This window comes from Microcaecilia unicolor, chromosome 6, assembly GCF_901765095.1.
Source record: "Microcaecilia unicolor chromosome 6, aMicUni1.1, whole genome shotgun sequence".
Taxonomy (NCBI): domain Eukaryota; kingdom Metazoa; phylum Chordata; class Amphibia; order Gymnophiona; family Siphonopidae; genus Microcaecilia; species Microcaecilia unicolor.
Window position 1 is genome coordinate 287378755 of NC_044036.1, and position 16485 is coordinate 287395239.

At 46.3% G+C, this 16485-nt stretch overlaps 1 protein-coding gene across 4 annotated transcripts in view; it reads left to right on the forward strand.

The window, feature by feature from the left end:
• CCDC180 (coiled-coil domain containing 180) overlaps positions 1-16485 on the forward strand; it is a 153611-nt gene that overhangs the window by 74366 nt on the left and 62760 nt on the right. For all 4 annotated transcript variants that reach the window (XR_003942606.1, XM_030207751.1, XM_030207752.1 and 1 more), the window contains 3 exons: positions 2378-2553; positions 6025-6205; positions 7414-7560. Coding sequence is in view for 3 of the 4 variants with exons in the window: in XM_030207751.1 (XP_030063611.1) it covers positions 2378-2553; positions 6025-6205; positions 7414-7560 (504 nt within the window). In the remaining variant the exon portion in view is untranslated. The remainder of the gene's footprint in view (positions 1-2377; positions 2554-6024; positions 6206-7413; positions 7561-16485) is intronic.

The following is a 16485-nucleotide window of genomic DNA, read 5'->3' on the forward strand; positions in this document are numbered from 1 at the left end:
CTGCAAACATAAAGCAGCCGCCTCAAAGGACGACCTTAAGGCCGCCTCCAATCTTCTGTCTTGGGCATCCTTTAGGGCCGTGCCACCTTCCACCGGCAACGCCGTTTTCTTAGTCACCGCAGTGATTAAAGAATCCACGGTAGGCCACAGATAGGCCTCACGTTCACTCACAGCCAAAGGATAGAGGCGGGACATAGCCCTAGCCACTTTAAGGCTCGCTTCTGGGGCATCCCATTGAGCCGAAATTAAGGTGTGCATGGCATCATGCACGTGGAAGGTTCTAGGCGGGCGCTTCGTCCCCAGCATAATGGCAGAGCCAACAGGGGCTGAGGGCGAGACGTCCTCCGGAGAGGAAATCTTCAAAGTGTCCATGGCCTGTAACAACAGGTTGGGCAAATCCTCTGGGCTAAAAAGCCGCGCTGCAGAGGGGTCATCCGCTCCATCCGAGCGGGGATCCGTCTCCTCCAAGGAATCCGCAAAGGACCGTTGGGAGACCTCAGACACGCTGCCCTCATCTACATCGGAGGAGACAAATTCCTCCAAGGCCTGGGAATCAACCCGAGGGCGTTTACCTCTGGGAACCTCAACCTCTTTACCAGACGAGGGAGCAGGGGCAGCGTTGTACATGAGGAAGGCCTGATGCAGCAGCAAAACAAACTCGGGGGAGAAACCCCCCAGACTGTGCACTTCCGCAGCCTGGGCAACAGCCCTAGACGCACTCTCAACCGGCGCTCGCAATAGCGGGGGAGAGACATGCTGCGCATCCAAAATGGCGTCCGGCGCGAAACTCCGCGAAGGAGCCGCGCGGGAAGAACGGCTCTTAACTTTAGCCGCTTCTGTGCCGTCGCCCAAATTAAGGGCGTTCATGGTATTAATGTCTCCAACCTCAAGGGCGGCCCAAGAAGAAGCCGTCCGAGCCGCGTGGCCGGCCAAGATGGCGGAGGCGAGGAGCGGGGGATGGGCGTTTATGGCGGGAAAAACCGCCACGCCGGAGGAAGGACCGGGACATTCATCGGTCACGAAACTGTCACCCAACAAGGGCGAATCAGGCTTTAAGACCCCCGCATCCCCTCTAGAAGCGCTCAAGCGACCCGGGGAGCGACCCTTTGCGCCCTCGCCCTCCGACGCCATATGCCACGAGGAGAAGAATCGGGGAACCCCCTGCCCGCTATAAAAAGGTAAAAATTACCTGCTGTCCGCTCCGAGTTGTAACGACCTGGTGTCCCAGTGAGTAGCTGCAATAGACGCTTAAATAAACGTCGAAATAAACGCCTTTAAGGACGTTCAAACTTTTTTTTTTTTTTTTTTAACGGAGCCAGCGGGAGGGGGGAGAAAAGGAGGGACCTGGCACCACCAGGTTTGCACTTGCTCAAAAGAGCCCTCAACCCCAGGCACTCAACAAAACCTAAAAATTAGGCTTGGAGGCCTAGCCAGAGCTGCTGCTGTGTGTGACCACCACCTGCTGAGATAGAGAACATACTGAGGAGTTTCCGGCAGCACATGACCACATATAGGGAGACAAAAGTTTGCTCTCTATCTCCACCTGCTGGTAGATGGACACAACCCACCAGTCTATGGATTGATCAGCTTGATGATATGGAAGTGAGGGTTAACCTACCTGCAGTGGCAATTCACATATAGATGGTGGAGGCGGCATATGCTCAAGGGCATTCCTATTTCCTTCTGGGCCACCTTAACCTGCCTCTGCCCCTAACATTTATATTTCCTGGTTCCTGCTTTTCTGGCTCCACCCATCCGGTTTCACTTCCCTCTTGGGCGGGACTATGAATCTTGATGTGGTTCTGACACTGTGAAGGAGTATCATTAAGGCGAAAGTCCTATAGACTCCCTCACTGTCCTGTAAAATAAATATCACATCCTGAAAAAGAATAGACATTGAAAAAAAAAATGCCCAGAGCTGCCGAGAGACAGTCAGGCCCAGGGCAGGACCGCTGACCACCCGCCCTCCTGGGCCACTGCGCCATGCCCCCCCCCCCCCCCAATTCGGACTGCCCCTCCACATTCGGGCTGCTGCCCCCTTACCTTCCTATGTCTGACTGCTCCTCCCTCTGCCATCTCCTGCTCCTTTGTGCCGGGACCCAGGTGATTGGGTTATCGCGTTAATACAATGATCTGGTCCTCCTGGCACACAGGAGCAGGAGAGAGACCCAGAAGCAAGTAGGCAGTAAGAAGCTTGCCGGCACCGGGCCCTCCCCCTTGGAGGCTGGGCCCGGGGAATTTTGGCTCCCTCCCCCCCCCCCCGGTGGCCCTGAAAATGCTCACCTTGGCATTGAAACATTCTAGAACTGTTTGACAATCACATATATGTAATCATTTCCCTTTTTTTTTTTCCTCTGACCTGACTCATCTGTTCCAGCATCCGCCTTGGTTTTTTTGAGCACTTGGAGATGTGGTTTCACCAGGCTGTGTCTGACTCCCAAAGTATTGTGGCTTCTAAGACTGATGAGCTCGCAGCAGAACTGGAGCTGTTTTGCCACTTGCAGGAGCCAAGGGCCCAGCGCATTCAAAAGGATGTGCACCATGTCAGAGCCGGTAACTGGTTGCACTTATCTAACTGTAATACATAATGCCTGCCATACCAGTACAGCTGAGAGGGTTACAGAGAATAAGAACACTAAAGGAGTTAGGTACCTAGATCTACATAAATGAAAATTTCCCCCTACTGAGCTCCTAAATTTCAAATCCTAAAAATTGTGCAGGACCAAGTCATGGAATGTAAGTTAGATGCTTGCTGAATTCCAGTACTAAGCAACTATATTTTTGGAAATCTAGATTTAGAAACTTCTGTTTTACACACCCTCAAATAATCAGTCGGCGTCAGGCTGTGTGCGGTGACTGCCCGACGCAGGTGCACAGACTGGAAATTCAATGCCGGCCCGTATCTGTTAACCGACACTGAATGTCTGGTTTCACTTTTGACTGCGGCAACTTAACCGGTTAAGTTGATATTTAGAGCTAGCTGGTTAAGTGCTTAGCTGTTAAAAATAGGCCTGCTGTTTATGTGTCCTATTTTAACTGTTTCATAGCCAGTTTGGCACTGAATATCCATACCTAACCAACTACGTTGCGTGATATAGCCAGTTAGCAGCTTGCTGCTAACCTTGAATATTCAGCAGAGATAATCAGTTATCTCCCACTGAATATCCACAGTTAGGTGCTAAAATGCTATTAAACCGGCCAGGAGCCATTCCTGGCTGGTTAAATAGTTTTGAATATTAGCCTATTACCAAAGTTTCAGGCTAAATTGTACTGTAGGGAGCTAAATACAGCTGAAATGTTACTAAATTTTAGGGGCCTGATATTCAGAAAATGCTGAGCTCCTAAGTTAGCCTCCTAAATTTGTGCTCTATTCTGAGCCAAACTTAGGAGTGTTACTTCTTAGCTGAAAATTCATCTTAATTTAGAGGCTTATAAGTTATGCTCATAAATTTAGGCCTGCCATTCATTTGCCTACATGTATGAGCCTACCCCCGGATTCTGTATAAGGCACTCAAAACTGCATGTTCAGTTTGTGCACATGCCCAATTTGTGTGTGCAATTTAATGGAGTAACGAGCCAATCAGTGCCAGTAATTGGACACTAACAAAAATTATTGGTGTGAATTGGCAACAATTTGGATTTGCACATGCATCTTGCTACGTGCTGTTCTATAAAGATGCGCATGCAAAATTTTTAGCACAAAACTAAGAAGGAGGTGTGGCCATGGGAGGGGCATGGCCAGATCTGGGGTGTTCATTAAAGATGCACACAGTATTATAGAATTTGGGGGATCCGCACCCCACTTATGGGTGAGAATTTACACCAGGTTTCAGTTAGTGTAAATCTTCATGCACAAATTTGGACACAGATCCCAGCGCTGTGCGCTATTATATAAATGGCACCCAGTTCTGAGCGCTGTTTAAAGAACAGCGCTCAATGCACCCCAAATTTGGGTGCCATTTACTGAATCTAGTCCCTAATGCTGAAAATCAGTGCTAAACTCCTAACTTCTTTTTCCAGCCCTAAATCTGCCCGTTTCCACCCACTTTTTATGCTCATAATTTTAAGACGTTAGGGAAATTTTGAGTATAAGTCTATGCACTCAGCCCTAGTAAATTTTCAAAGAGGCCAATTTATTGTCATACCCCCAGATTCTATATATATGGAGACCAAAGTTGTGTGTGCAAATTTGGCAGTGCAGCCAAATTGCACTTACAACTTATTTAACATGCCAATCGGTGCCGATAAATGGCCGATAACGAGCAGTTATTGGCACTAAGTAGAATTTATGCCTCCAACTTGCTAAGCGTATTCTGTAAAGTGGTGTGTGTAAACTCTAATGCACGGATCTCAAAGGGGGGTGTAGCCATGGGAGAGGCACAGGCAGGTCGTGGGCATTCCTAGAAGCTACACGCACTGTTATAGAATACACCCGATTTGCACCTGATTTAGCCGTGGGCATTTATATCATGTTTTAGTTGGCATAAATGGTTGTGCCTAAATTTAGTCATAGGTTCGGACACTCTGTGTACTCTATAAATTGCACCTAACATAAGGCGCGGGTTATAGAATAGTGGTAAGCATGTTTTTTTTCCACACCAACTTTTTTCGATGCCATATATAGAATCTAGTCCATAGCTCTCAAAGTTAGGAGCATAAATGCTTTGAATATCAGGCCCTAGCAGGGGGATGATCAGAAGCAAACGCCAGCGCTAGAGGCTGTTAGCGCCATACTAGTGCTGGCGTTTGCTACCTCCCTCGAGGGCTCTGAACGCAACTAGCATGCAAGTGCATGCAAAACAGGGCTAAACATATTCATCCCCAATGATCAGCGACCAGTGCGACAAAGATTGGGTCGCTGGCCGTGGCAAACCCTATGCCAGCTCCAAGCTTGCGTTAAGGTTTGCAGATCATTAGGGAGGAATGGTGAGCCCTGTCCAGCATGCATTTGCATGCTAACAGGCCCCCCCCCCCCCCCAACAAAGCAAACCTGGACCCCAGCGACAGGGGGCCGTAGGTCTGGTGGACCTCTGGTCCCCTCGACGATCCCCCCCCCCCAGGTTCAGGGAGAGCTGGAGATTCGGTGGGTCTCCAGCCCCCCCCAACCCCCCAGCAAAGGGTCCCTGGTGGTCCAGTGATCAATCCACCCTCCTCCCTACCTCCCTCCCTACCCCCTACCTTGTGGGCTGGAGGAGGGAGGTAGCCTGCCTGCCTGCCTCCCTCCTCTTCCTTTGACGCCGCAAAATGGCGGTGCCCAGCCCTTCCCAGTGTATCCTGGGATGCGCTGGGTGGGGCTACACACCTTTTAAGGATACACTGGGCAGGGCTGAGCGCTGCCATTTTGCGGCATTGTAGGAAGAGGAGGAAAGCAGGCTACCTCCCTCCTCCAGCCCACAAGGTAGGGGGTAGGGAGGGGAGTGGAATGATCACTGGACCATCAGGGACCCTTTGCTGGGGGGTTAGGGGGGCTGGAGACCCACCGGATCTCCAGCCCTCCCTGAACCTGGGGGAGGGGGGAACCTCAGGGTTGCTCGGTGCAGGGGTAGTTGGGGCCTGGTGGTCCCATGGACCTCCAGCCCCTGTGTGACAGGTTTGGACTTTTTTTTTTTTTTTTGTATCCCGCACTTTTTCCCACTCATGGCAGGCTCAATGTGGCAGGCAATGGAGGGTTAAGTGACTTGCCCAAAGTCACAAGGAGCTGCCTGGGCCGGGAATCGAACTCAGTTCCTCAGTTCCCCAGGACCAAAGTCCACCACCCTAACCACTAGGCCACTCCTCCCAGACCTGTCAAACAAGTGCGGGAGGATTGTGCTGAGCGCATGCTCAGGCACTATTCTCCCGCACTTCTACCCCATGATCAGAGATAATTGCATGCAAATATCTCTGATCATCAGTACGGTAAAGCTCTGCGCTGTTCCAGCGCTATTTTAGAGCGCTGTTTGGAACAGCGCAGGGCTTTTGATCATCTGCTTGTAGGTGCCTAAAGCTGAAAACAGTACGGTCTTTCTTTCTTGTTCCTCTCAGCGGAGCTCCTCCTTCACCAGGAGCGGGTGGAATCTCATTGTGCGGGTGTGAAAGAATCTCTGAAAAGGCTGAAAAGTGAATTTAACCTGGTGAAGGATAGCATGAAGAACGAGAACAAGCACTTCCAGCAAACAGTTTCTAACTTGGAGCCCACTTTCAGGAATGCTACCAAATCTGATAAGTAAGAAAACCAAGCAGTTTGACTATGAACTATACATAGGAATACACACAGTACTCAAGGTGTGGCCTTCTTTAATAATTGAAAAATCAGTATATGATGCACAAGTTTCAAACCTGAAGATGCAGTACTACTTAAATGAGTTATGAAGATTTTCTTACGGTGTGAGTTGGAAGAAAATCTTCACGACTTGGATGGGAGTTTACAGCACCTGCCGTCTCTGAGGAAGGTTCTCCGAAACAGAGTGCTCTGTTGGACGTGCTCAGTGGGGGATTTTAAGATAAGTGTTTACCCTGCATGATATGGTCGGTGCCTCTTTATGTTATTGGTGGTTTTGCCGTTGACAAGTATGCAGTTGGACTATTTCAAATATTCTTGAACTATGAGGGGAGACATGATAAAGGCATATAAAATAATGAGTGAAGTGGAACAGGTGGATGTGAAGCGTCTGTTCACGCTTTCCAAAAGTACTAGGACTAGGGGGCATGCGATGAAACTACAGTGTAGTAAATTTAAAACAAATCGGAGAAAATTTTGCCGGAGAACGTGGTGAAGGCAGTTAGCTTGGCAGAGTTTAAAAGGGGGTTAGACGGTTTCCTAAAGGACAAGTTCATAAACCACTACTAAATGGACTTGGGAAAAATCCACAATTCCAGGAATAACGTGTATAGAATGTTTGTACGTTTGGGAAGCTTGCCAGGTGCCCTTGACCTGGATTGGCCGCTGTCGTGGACCCTTGGTCTTTTCCCAGTGTGGCATTACTTATGTGCTTATATGAGACATGATTGCATGTGAAAATAGGATATTATAATCGGGGTGGGGGGTTTTGACATACTTTGATACAAAAAATATTAAAAACAAAATTTTGAAGATTTTGTGCAAGAGACTGATAGACTTTAAATGTTACCACTCCACACAAGGAGATATTGTGATGTATAGAGCCTCATGTTAGCCGTGAAACAAACGGCTTAGCTCATTGAACGTTGCTGTGCTGCGGGTGCAGCCTGTACTGAATTCCCCTCATTCACATACATAAGTTTCTTTTTGAGTGAATATCTCATTTGGTGTATTAGGGATTGGGTTTTTCAGTGTTGGATTTATAGTGCACCTGTCCCTTAAAGGATTCTTTTTAGGTTTGATTTGCATTAATAGAGCCACGTTGGGGATTCTTATGTGACACTTATTTTTTCTCCTCTTCCTTCCTGTATTAGACTGGTTGCCCTCTGCAGCTCTCTGTACTCTAGACTGGATGGTCACATGGAAGGGGTTCGAATTGCTTTACGCAGCTACCGCCAGCATGTAGACAACGCTCTGGGATCAGTGCGAGATGCTAATGCAGACTGTATCAAATCTTTCAGGTAGTTTGTAAAGCATTACATTTTAATGAGTGTTGTCATACCCAATCTTTCTGATATCTTTGTAGAGAGGTGTGGTAGCCGTGTTAGTCCACTCTTAAGGTTATCAATAGAAATCAAACAAAATAAAACATGGAAAAGAAAATAAGATGATACCTTTTTTATTGGACATATAAATTATTATTAAATGTATTAAGTTATGTCCAATAAAAAAGGTATCATCTTATTTTCTTTTCCATGTTTTATTTTGATTTCTATTGATATCTTTGTGGAACCCATTTCTGTTTATCTTACTTTGATGTTACAGTACATTTGATTTTTTTTAGGGGTGAGCAACAATTAAATTCCCACTGCATGGAAATTTTTTAAACCTGCTGAATATAATGAAAAGTTGCATACATACACTTCCTTCCCACAGCACATTGCTCCCCTTTCCCTTCCATACAGGTACCTACCTTTCTTTCTCCTACTGCATCCTTCCCCTGTATATACACCCAAGTGGCTCCCCTTCTGCTGTTAAACCTGTTACCCTGACACACAGACCCCCATTTCTCTCCTCTCCTGCTGCTGACCCCCCCTCCAAGTATACACAAGTCCATCATCCCCCCCTCCACATTTATCTTATTATTTATCTGGCTCTTCATAGGGTCTTCAGCAGTGATTCCCACATGCTGCTTGTTATTGACACCGAAGCCTTCCCTCTGCTATGTTACGCCAAGTTGAAATAGGATAGGCATGGGAGAGAAAGCAATGCTGGGCAACAGACAGGAGTTAAAATTTTAGATCATGATTTTAAAAAATGTAATCGTAGTTAACATTTTAATAAATTGCTTGCATTAATAGTGCATTAAATGCCCACCCCTAATTTGTTTGGAATAATTTTCCATGAAATATGATCCAAATGTACTTTTGCAAGCATAACTCCTGAGACATGTGTCTGCAGCCACCTGGAGGAATAAAGGCTATACCTCCTATGCCACTCTCTAGCAGCTTTGAACTACTGTGCTCTAGTGAGTCCCAAATTTTTTACAATGGCATATTTTTTTACACAGTGAGAGCCCCCCCCCCTCCCCCCAGAGTCCCATCCAGCTTCGGCTCCCTTCCCCTCCCCCCCCCCAGAGTCCCATCCAGCTTCGGCTCCCTTCCCCCTGAGACTCATCTCCCTTCCCCATAGTCTGTGCTCTCCCCCCTCCACCCATGGGTCCAATGTCTCTCCCTCTCTCCCACCGCCCCTTTTCTCCCACCGCCCCTTTTCTCCCACCGCCCCTTTTCTCCCACCACCCCTTTTCTCCCACCGCCCCTTTTCTCCCACCGCCTCTTCTCTCTCACACCACCCCCCTCCCCCCACACCACCACCACCATACCCTCGATCCAGCATCTTTCCCCTCCCCGACCCAGCATCTTTCCCCTCCCCGACTATCTCGTGCTACTTTGGAGAAGCCTACCTTTGATTTAGTTTAGCCGAAGAGACCCGTGCCCTTGCTGCCTGAGCAGCGAGGACATTGACTGTGCTTCAGCACTCCTGCATATACTCAGTTCATGTTGCTGAACTGAGCATGTGCAGGAGTGCCAGTGTCAGCAGCTGAAGCACACACCGCCGACTTCCTCGCATGCGGAACAATCAGCTTGTGGAACCCAGTTTGGGAATCGCTGCTTTAGTTAGTAGTCTGCTGCAGTCTATGAGTTTCAAACAGGGGATGCAGAAGCAGCCCTGCAGTGCAGTTACTGTTAGCTCTGCTCAATGTGCTTCCGAGAATGTTAGTTTGCCACTTTAAATTATATTGAAGTGCTCTGAAGCCAGTGATATGATGTATGAGATTTAGAGGCCTATATTCAAAGCACTTAGACTTACAAAGTTATATTGTAATCTATGGAACTTTGTAAGTCTAAGTGCTTTGAAAATGAGCCCCATAGTTTCTCATGTTTAGCTGAAAAATATGCATGCTAGTGTGTGGGGGTTAATTTTATAACAGGGCGTCTATATAAGTAGGAAAAAGGTTCCTGCTTTATAAAGGCCAATACAAAAAGTCCCTGGTGGAATGCAGCGGCGTAGCCAGACTTGACATTTTGGGTGGGCCCAGAGTTAATATGGGTGGGCACTATGTATATAGGTATGAGTAGTGTTTCTTGGGATACTACAAAATAAGGCCTTAGAATGCACTTGATGATGGATTTCTAAGTAGTCTGCCTAACAGCTGCATCAGCGTAAACCACATACATAACTGAAAAACCAATATTTTTAAATATAATTACATTTTCCCATATCTTGACCAGACATAAGTCTACTACAGTGGCAAACCTCTCAACACACGACAGGATCTTGCAATATAAATACACAGGAAAGATGTATTCAGATTCTGGTAGCACCTCAATATTAGCAATACAAAATCCCTTAACTGTCAGGTACTTTGTGAAGTAACACTAAATCCTGCAAAGAAACTTCTTAAAGCCTATGTTGCAAATCTCAACACCAATTCTGAACACGAATACCAATAACAGTACTTTTATAAATGCAGCAGTGCATATACATAACAGCAATACTCTTCCCATTGGAAAAGTCAGACAAGTCAGACTCATACAAGCCGACACAAACTACATGCCAGCAGAATCTCTCACCTTGGTCACATGCAGAGCACATACCAACTCTCATCAATTACAGAATAGAAGAGCAAACATTAAGCAATTGTCCTGTAGACTGGCATCAGTCCATCCCTGCCCTTCAGCCTGGCATCGGCTTTTCGCTTCCCTCCCCCACCCCACCCTTTAGCCTAGCATCAGCCTTGTCCTACCCCCTACCCATCCTCCCACAGTCTAGGATCTCTTCCCCCAACCATGAAAGACACCTCTACCCAGAAACCTGTCTATATTAAATTTAAAACATTTTTTTTTTAATTGTAACCCGGGCACTGCAGAGAACATCCCCCCCAAAACCCATCAACATGAAAAATATACAACCTTTTTTAGATTGTAACCTGAGCATTATAACAAATTTATTGTTTGTGGGCTTCTGGGTGGGGGTGGGCTCTTCACTGCCTAGTGAAAAAAGGTATATTAAAATTATTAAATATGCCTTTTTTTTTACCTAGGCAGTGAAGAGCACACCCCCACCCACCCACCCACCATTACACTGTACACAATGTTAAAATTTAAAAAAAAATATTTATTTTACATGGCCTGGGCAGCTGGGCTTCGGTGGTGGTGGCAGATAGTGGTGCAGACTCAGAACGCAATCATTGTGCTCTGCTCCATGTGTGCTGTTGTGGGGCCACTGCTGAGGCCTGGGTGGAATCAAAGGCTGATCTTCATTCAGAAGCAGGGCAGAGTGGAGGAACCGCAACCGCGACGATAGCCGGCAGTTTCTCCTCCCATATAGCACTGCGGTGCCATCGCGGCGGAATCAAAGGCTGATCTTCATTCAGAAGCAGGGCAGAGTGGAGGAACCACAACCGCGACAATAGCCGGCACAGTTTCCCCTCCCATGCAGCACTGCGGTGCCGTCGCGCATGAGGGGGGGAGCAGAACAAAGCAAAGCAGCAGAGTCCAGAAACTTCAGTACTGAATGGGGACTCAGGGAGTGAACAACAGAGTAGCAGCGCCAGCGTCTAACACTACGGGCTGTACTAAAAACAAAATTTAGGCAGAGGAGGACCGGACAGCTGGCGGCTGCTGGGTGGGCCTGAGCCGAGATTGGGCAGGCCTGGGCCCACCCAGGCCCACCCGTAGCTACGCCCCTGGTGGAATGGCAATCAAAAATCATAAATCTAAGATTTCTTAAATTTTGTGTTTTATAAAAGCAGCATAAGCAGTTGTGTGCTTTAATAAGAGGCACCTTGAACCAGCCCCAGTAGTGCAGAGATCCTCACACACAAATGTGTACTTGCTCTAAAGAAGGTACACATTTTTACATGCATATTTTATAAAAATATATGCATAAATCACAATTCCAGGGAATGCCTATGCATGGTCCAACATAGAAATAGGTGCTGTATTTCAGGGCAGTAAGGATGGTGACATTATGCCCTGGATTCTATATATCATGCCAATATTTCCACACAGAAATCAAAGCGTATTCCATAACAATGCACATAACCTAATTGGTTAACAAGCTAATCAGCACTGATAATTGGATGTTAACCAATTATTAACACTAATTAGCATTAATTAGAATTTATATACACTACTTGCTAAGCGTATTCCGTTAAGTGGTGCATGTAAATTCTAGTTCACACTGCCAAAAAGGGGACATGGAATGGGCGGGCCATGATTGTTCCAAGAATTTACATGCAGGATTATAGGGTACACCTGCTCTGCACCTGTGTATTTACACCAAGCTTTCCTTGTCATAAATGGATGCGCCTAGTTAGGCGCTGGCATGGCTGCTAGGTGTATTCTGTAAACCCACTTAGGAGTATTCTATAAACCGCGCCTAAATTTAGGCGCAGTTTATAGACTACACCTAAGCAGAAATTTTTTGGGCGCCGATTTTTCAGGTGCCATAAATAGAATCTACCCCTATGTGGGTAGTGGTCAGTTTTATGTTAGGTGGGGTTGACATAGTGGAGATTGGGTGAAGTGTGTAAGAAATTTTATAGTATCTCCTGTATGTATCCTTTGTATGAAATTTTATAGTATCTCTTGTACGTATCCTTTGTATGATTGTTATATGTTTTTGATTGTATGCCACTTTGGTTTGATGTTGGGAAGCAGAATTTCAAATAACTAAACCAAATTGAGGGGGTCTTTTACTAAGGCGCACTGGTGTTTTTAGCTCGCGTTAAAAATAGGCGCGTGCTAAAGACGTCAGTGTATTCCTATGGGCGTCTTTAGCATTTAACGTGTGCCTGTTTTTAACGCTAGCTGAAGACCCCAGCGCACCTTAGTTAAAGACCCCCCCCCCCCCCCCCCCAAGTAAAACACTACTTTACATGTTCAGGTCACTTATAAAATTATCTCCTGAGTTTCAGAGTATGTGGGAACTCTGCTGGAAAACATTGTCATCTAATGCAGGCTTGTCCAATCTTTTTTTTGGGGGGGGGGGCACATTTAATATTTTGTAACATTCGGAGGGCCAAGACACGTGTGTGCACATGCGAGCACACTCGTACACTCTCTTTCTCTGCCATGCTACCTTGCCTTCACCCATTCGCTTTCTCTGTCTCATGTTACACCCCCAGCCTTCACTGAATTCACTCCTTGAATTGTGCTAAAAAAAAAATCAAAATAATGCGACAGTATTCAGGAAATATATACAAGTATGTTAACACTTGGCTCTGACAGGCCTAACTCCCTAGTCCAGCATCTTCCTGAAACCCCAAGAAGCCACATTCTGCATACAGTACAACATCAGAAAAACAAAAAGTGACGTGTCCTTCTGTACTACAGACATAAATCTCAAAAACTGACATATTCCAATTGCAACATCATAATTGGCTCTGAATCCATCCAAAACAGTTTATTATGATTAACACTCACTGTCTCATTATTTGCCTTCATAATTGCTATTTAATGATAATGAGCTTAAAATCACACAGCAGATTTGTAGTCTGGGTGTGATTCAGAAATCTGCATTGGCTGTGCAAGATCAAGTCAATAGATAGTCATACACTCATTTTCCTTTTGAGTGCAACAAGATAAGGTTGACTTCATAATCGCTTTTTAATGATACTGAGCAGATCTACAAGCATTGGGCACCAAAAATGAAAGCAAATATGTTTTGGTGATTTTGTAAATTTCTGTTTCTGGAAGATTATTTTAACTTTAAACATTTTTATTGAGATTTAACATAACATCAAACATAAAATAACAGCATTTCTCATTCATTTAAACCCAATGCAGTAATCTTCAAAGTTCATCAATGCAAATAAGAATTCCCCTTCGCCTCCCCCAAAAGTAGGAAAACAATACATACTGGGAAGATGATGGTCTTGTTTCTTATAACATCCCATCTCTTGCTATTATAATCTCTTCCCCCAGTACCCCACTAAGTCCCCTCCCTACCTCAATCCTAATCCCATGTGACACCCATCGGTTCCACTGAGCAGAACCAGTATATATACATAGAGAGAGAGAGAGAGATGGTTTTTTTTTTTGTTTTTGCACCATTCAAAAATGGGAAAAAAATTCTCAGAAAAACATAATTCACTGGCTATACTATTAACCATATCTCTTACAATAAATTCACAGTTTAATTGTGCATTGAATGAAACAAAATTTACCAGTTAGTTTCATAAAATTGCCCCAGATTTTTTTTTTTTTTTTTAGTTAAGCAGCCAGAGCTTACATATACACAAGGTGCTATTGCATCATAGATCTATCTATACAGAGGCATGATATCCTCAGTTTTATTTTTCATTTCTTTACAGACTGGATGGGCCACGTTGGTCTCTATTTGCCATCAGTTGCTATATTGCTGATTCTATCCTTTTCCTGGGTGGTGACTCTTAAGGCCCTGTTTACTAAGGTGCGTTAGTGTTTTTAGCGTGCTGACACTTAGCGCGTGCGCTGACCATGTAGGCACCTATAGGGATATTGTAGGCACGTACATGGTTAACGTGCATTAAAAACATTAACGTGCCTATAGCGCTGCTTAGTAAACAGGGCCCTTAATGTGGAACCCACCATTGTGCACCTGTAATTAATAGTATTTTTCCATATTTGCATCATGTTACACATCTCCATGTTAAATTTCATCTGCGTTTTTAGAAGCCCTAGGTCCTCAGTCTAGCATGGTGGTCCTGTAATTCCTCAATCTGCTCATGCTAAACTGCTCTGAATAATTGTATCATCTGCAGATTTGATCACGTCACTGTTACTTTCTTTTCCAGATGGTTAATGAATAAGTAAATATATGCTGATCCTGGTACAGATTCCCGAGGCATCTTATTTCATTAGAGAAACTGACGATGTAGTCCTGCTCAGTGTTTTATGTTTCAACCAGTTAATCCATTTTAAAATAGGCCATTGGCATCTGTCTCTTGACTTCAGCCTTCTGAAAGGAGCCTTTAATAAAGGACTTTGTCAAATGCTTTTGTAAAGTCTAAATACATTGTCAATTTGGTTCACCCTTACCCATACTGCACCCCCAAAGAATTGTAACAAATCACCTCCTTCACTCTGTCTTGTTCCCCTCTCCTGACAGAGACTTGCTTCCCTGCTGAGAGTGACCCGCAGAAGCTCTGGGTGTCCTCAGGATCTGCTTCCCTGCTGCAGCAGCTGGTTTCACCATGAGGTTGAGCCATGCAGCACCGAAGTTGAGACTGTTCCCACCAGTGGCGTAGCCAGACTGCCAATTTTGGATGGGCCTGAACCTAAAGTGGGTGGGCACAAAATTTTCTCTCTCTCCCCCTTCCCCAGCAAAATTTAGTCACACTAATCAGATGCATTTGTCACATAGGGGTAAAGTGCTACTTTTCAGTGCATCAGGTTTCAGAAAATGTATTTAAAAGCCTAACACCCTTTTCAATGAGCTTTCAGAGGCCAAAACCTCCTGCCTCAGGTCAGCATAACGCTATTATGGTATCCTCTCCTGACCTAAGGAAGGAAGTATTGGTCTCTGAAACTTTATTAACACAGGTACCATATTACTTTATCCTAAATTAAAATAAAATTATTTTCTTTACCTTTGTTGTATGGCCATTTACTTTTTCTCATTGTGTTGCTCCCAGTCTCTAGATTCTGCTTTCCTTCGTCTTTCTCTTGCCAGGGTTTCCTGTCCATTCACCCCTATGCCTTTCATCTTTTCCTCACCCTTGCTCTCCACATGCCCCTTCCACTTATTCTCCAGTCTTTCCCTACTCTGTCCTCTCCCTCTTTCCATCCAGCAGCTCCCCTCTTTCTTTTGCATCCAGGGTCTCCTTTTTCTCCCTACCCTTCCATCGTGTCTTCCCTCTTTCTCTCCTCATCCTTCCACCCATCTACCCTCTCTCCTGATCCTTCCATCTAGTGTCTCAATCTCTCTACCCTTTTCTATTCAGTCTCCTCTCTCTCTCTCTCTCTCTCTCTCTCTCCACATCCTTCCAGTCTCTCCCCTTTTTCTCTGCATCCTTCCATCCATCTCCCCTCTTTCTCTCCCTATCCTCCCATGTCCAGCAGCTCTCCCTTCCCTCCAGTCCCTTCTTCCTCTCCCTCCCATGTCCAGTAGCTTTCTCCCTTCCCTCCAGTCTCTTCTTCCTCTCTATCCCATGTCCCAGCGGCTCTCTCCCTTCTTCCTCTCCCTTCCCTCCAGTCCTTTCTTCCTCTCCCTCCCATGTCCCAGCAACTCTCTCCCTTCCCTCCAGTCCCTTCTTCCTCTCCCTCCCATGTCCCAGCAACTCTCTCCCTTCCCTCCAGTCCCTTCTTCCTCTCCCTCCCATGTCCCAGCAGCTCTCTCCCTTCCTTCCAGTCCCTTCTTCCTCTCCCTCCCATGTCCAGTAGCTCTCTCCCTTCCCTCCAGTCCCTTCTTCCTCTCCCTCCCATGTCCCAGCGGCTCTCTCCCTTTCCCTCCAGTCCCTTCTTCCTCTCCCTCCCATGTCCCAGTAGCTCTCTCCCTTCCTTCCAGTCCTTTCTTCCTCTCCCTCCCATGTCCCAGTAGCTCTCTCCCTTCCTTCCAGTCCCTTCCTCCTCTCCCTCCCATGTCCCAGCAGCTCAGCCATTTTTCCTCCAGGTCCGCCCATCCGCATCCTTCGCGTGCTGTCTCTATCCCTTTTGTCCCATGGAGGCAGCGCTTCCTTCCTGCCCTGTCTTCTCCCCAAGCTCCGCTGCATCGGTCCCTCCCTGCAAGTGGAATCCTCCTTCGCCGGTCGCGCTGCGCTACCATGCACACGCAGCTTCGCTCCTCCCCCTGCCGCGTTCATCCGGCCCTAAACAGGAAGTGCATCACAGAGGGCCAGATAGACGCAGCAGGGGGAGGAGCGTAGCTGCGTGTGCATGGCAGCGCAGCATGACCGGCGA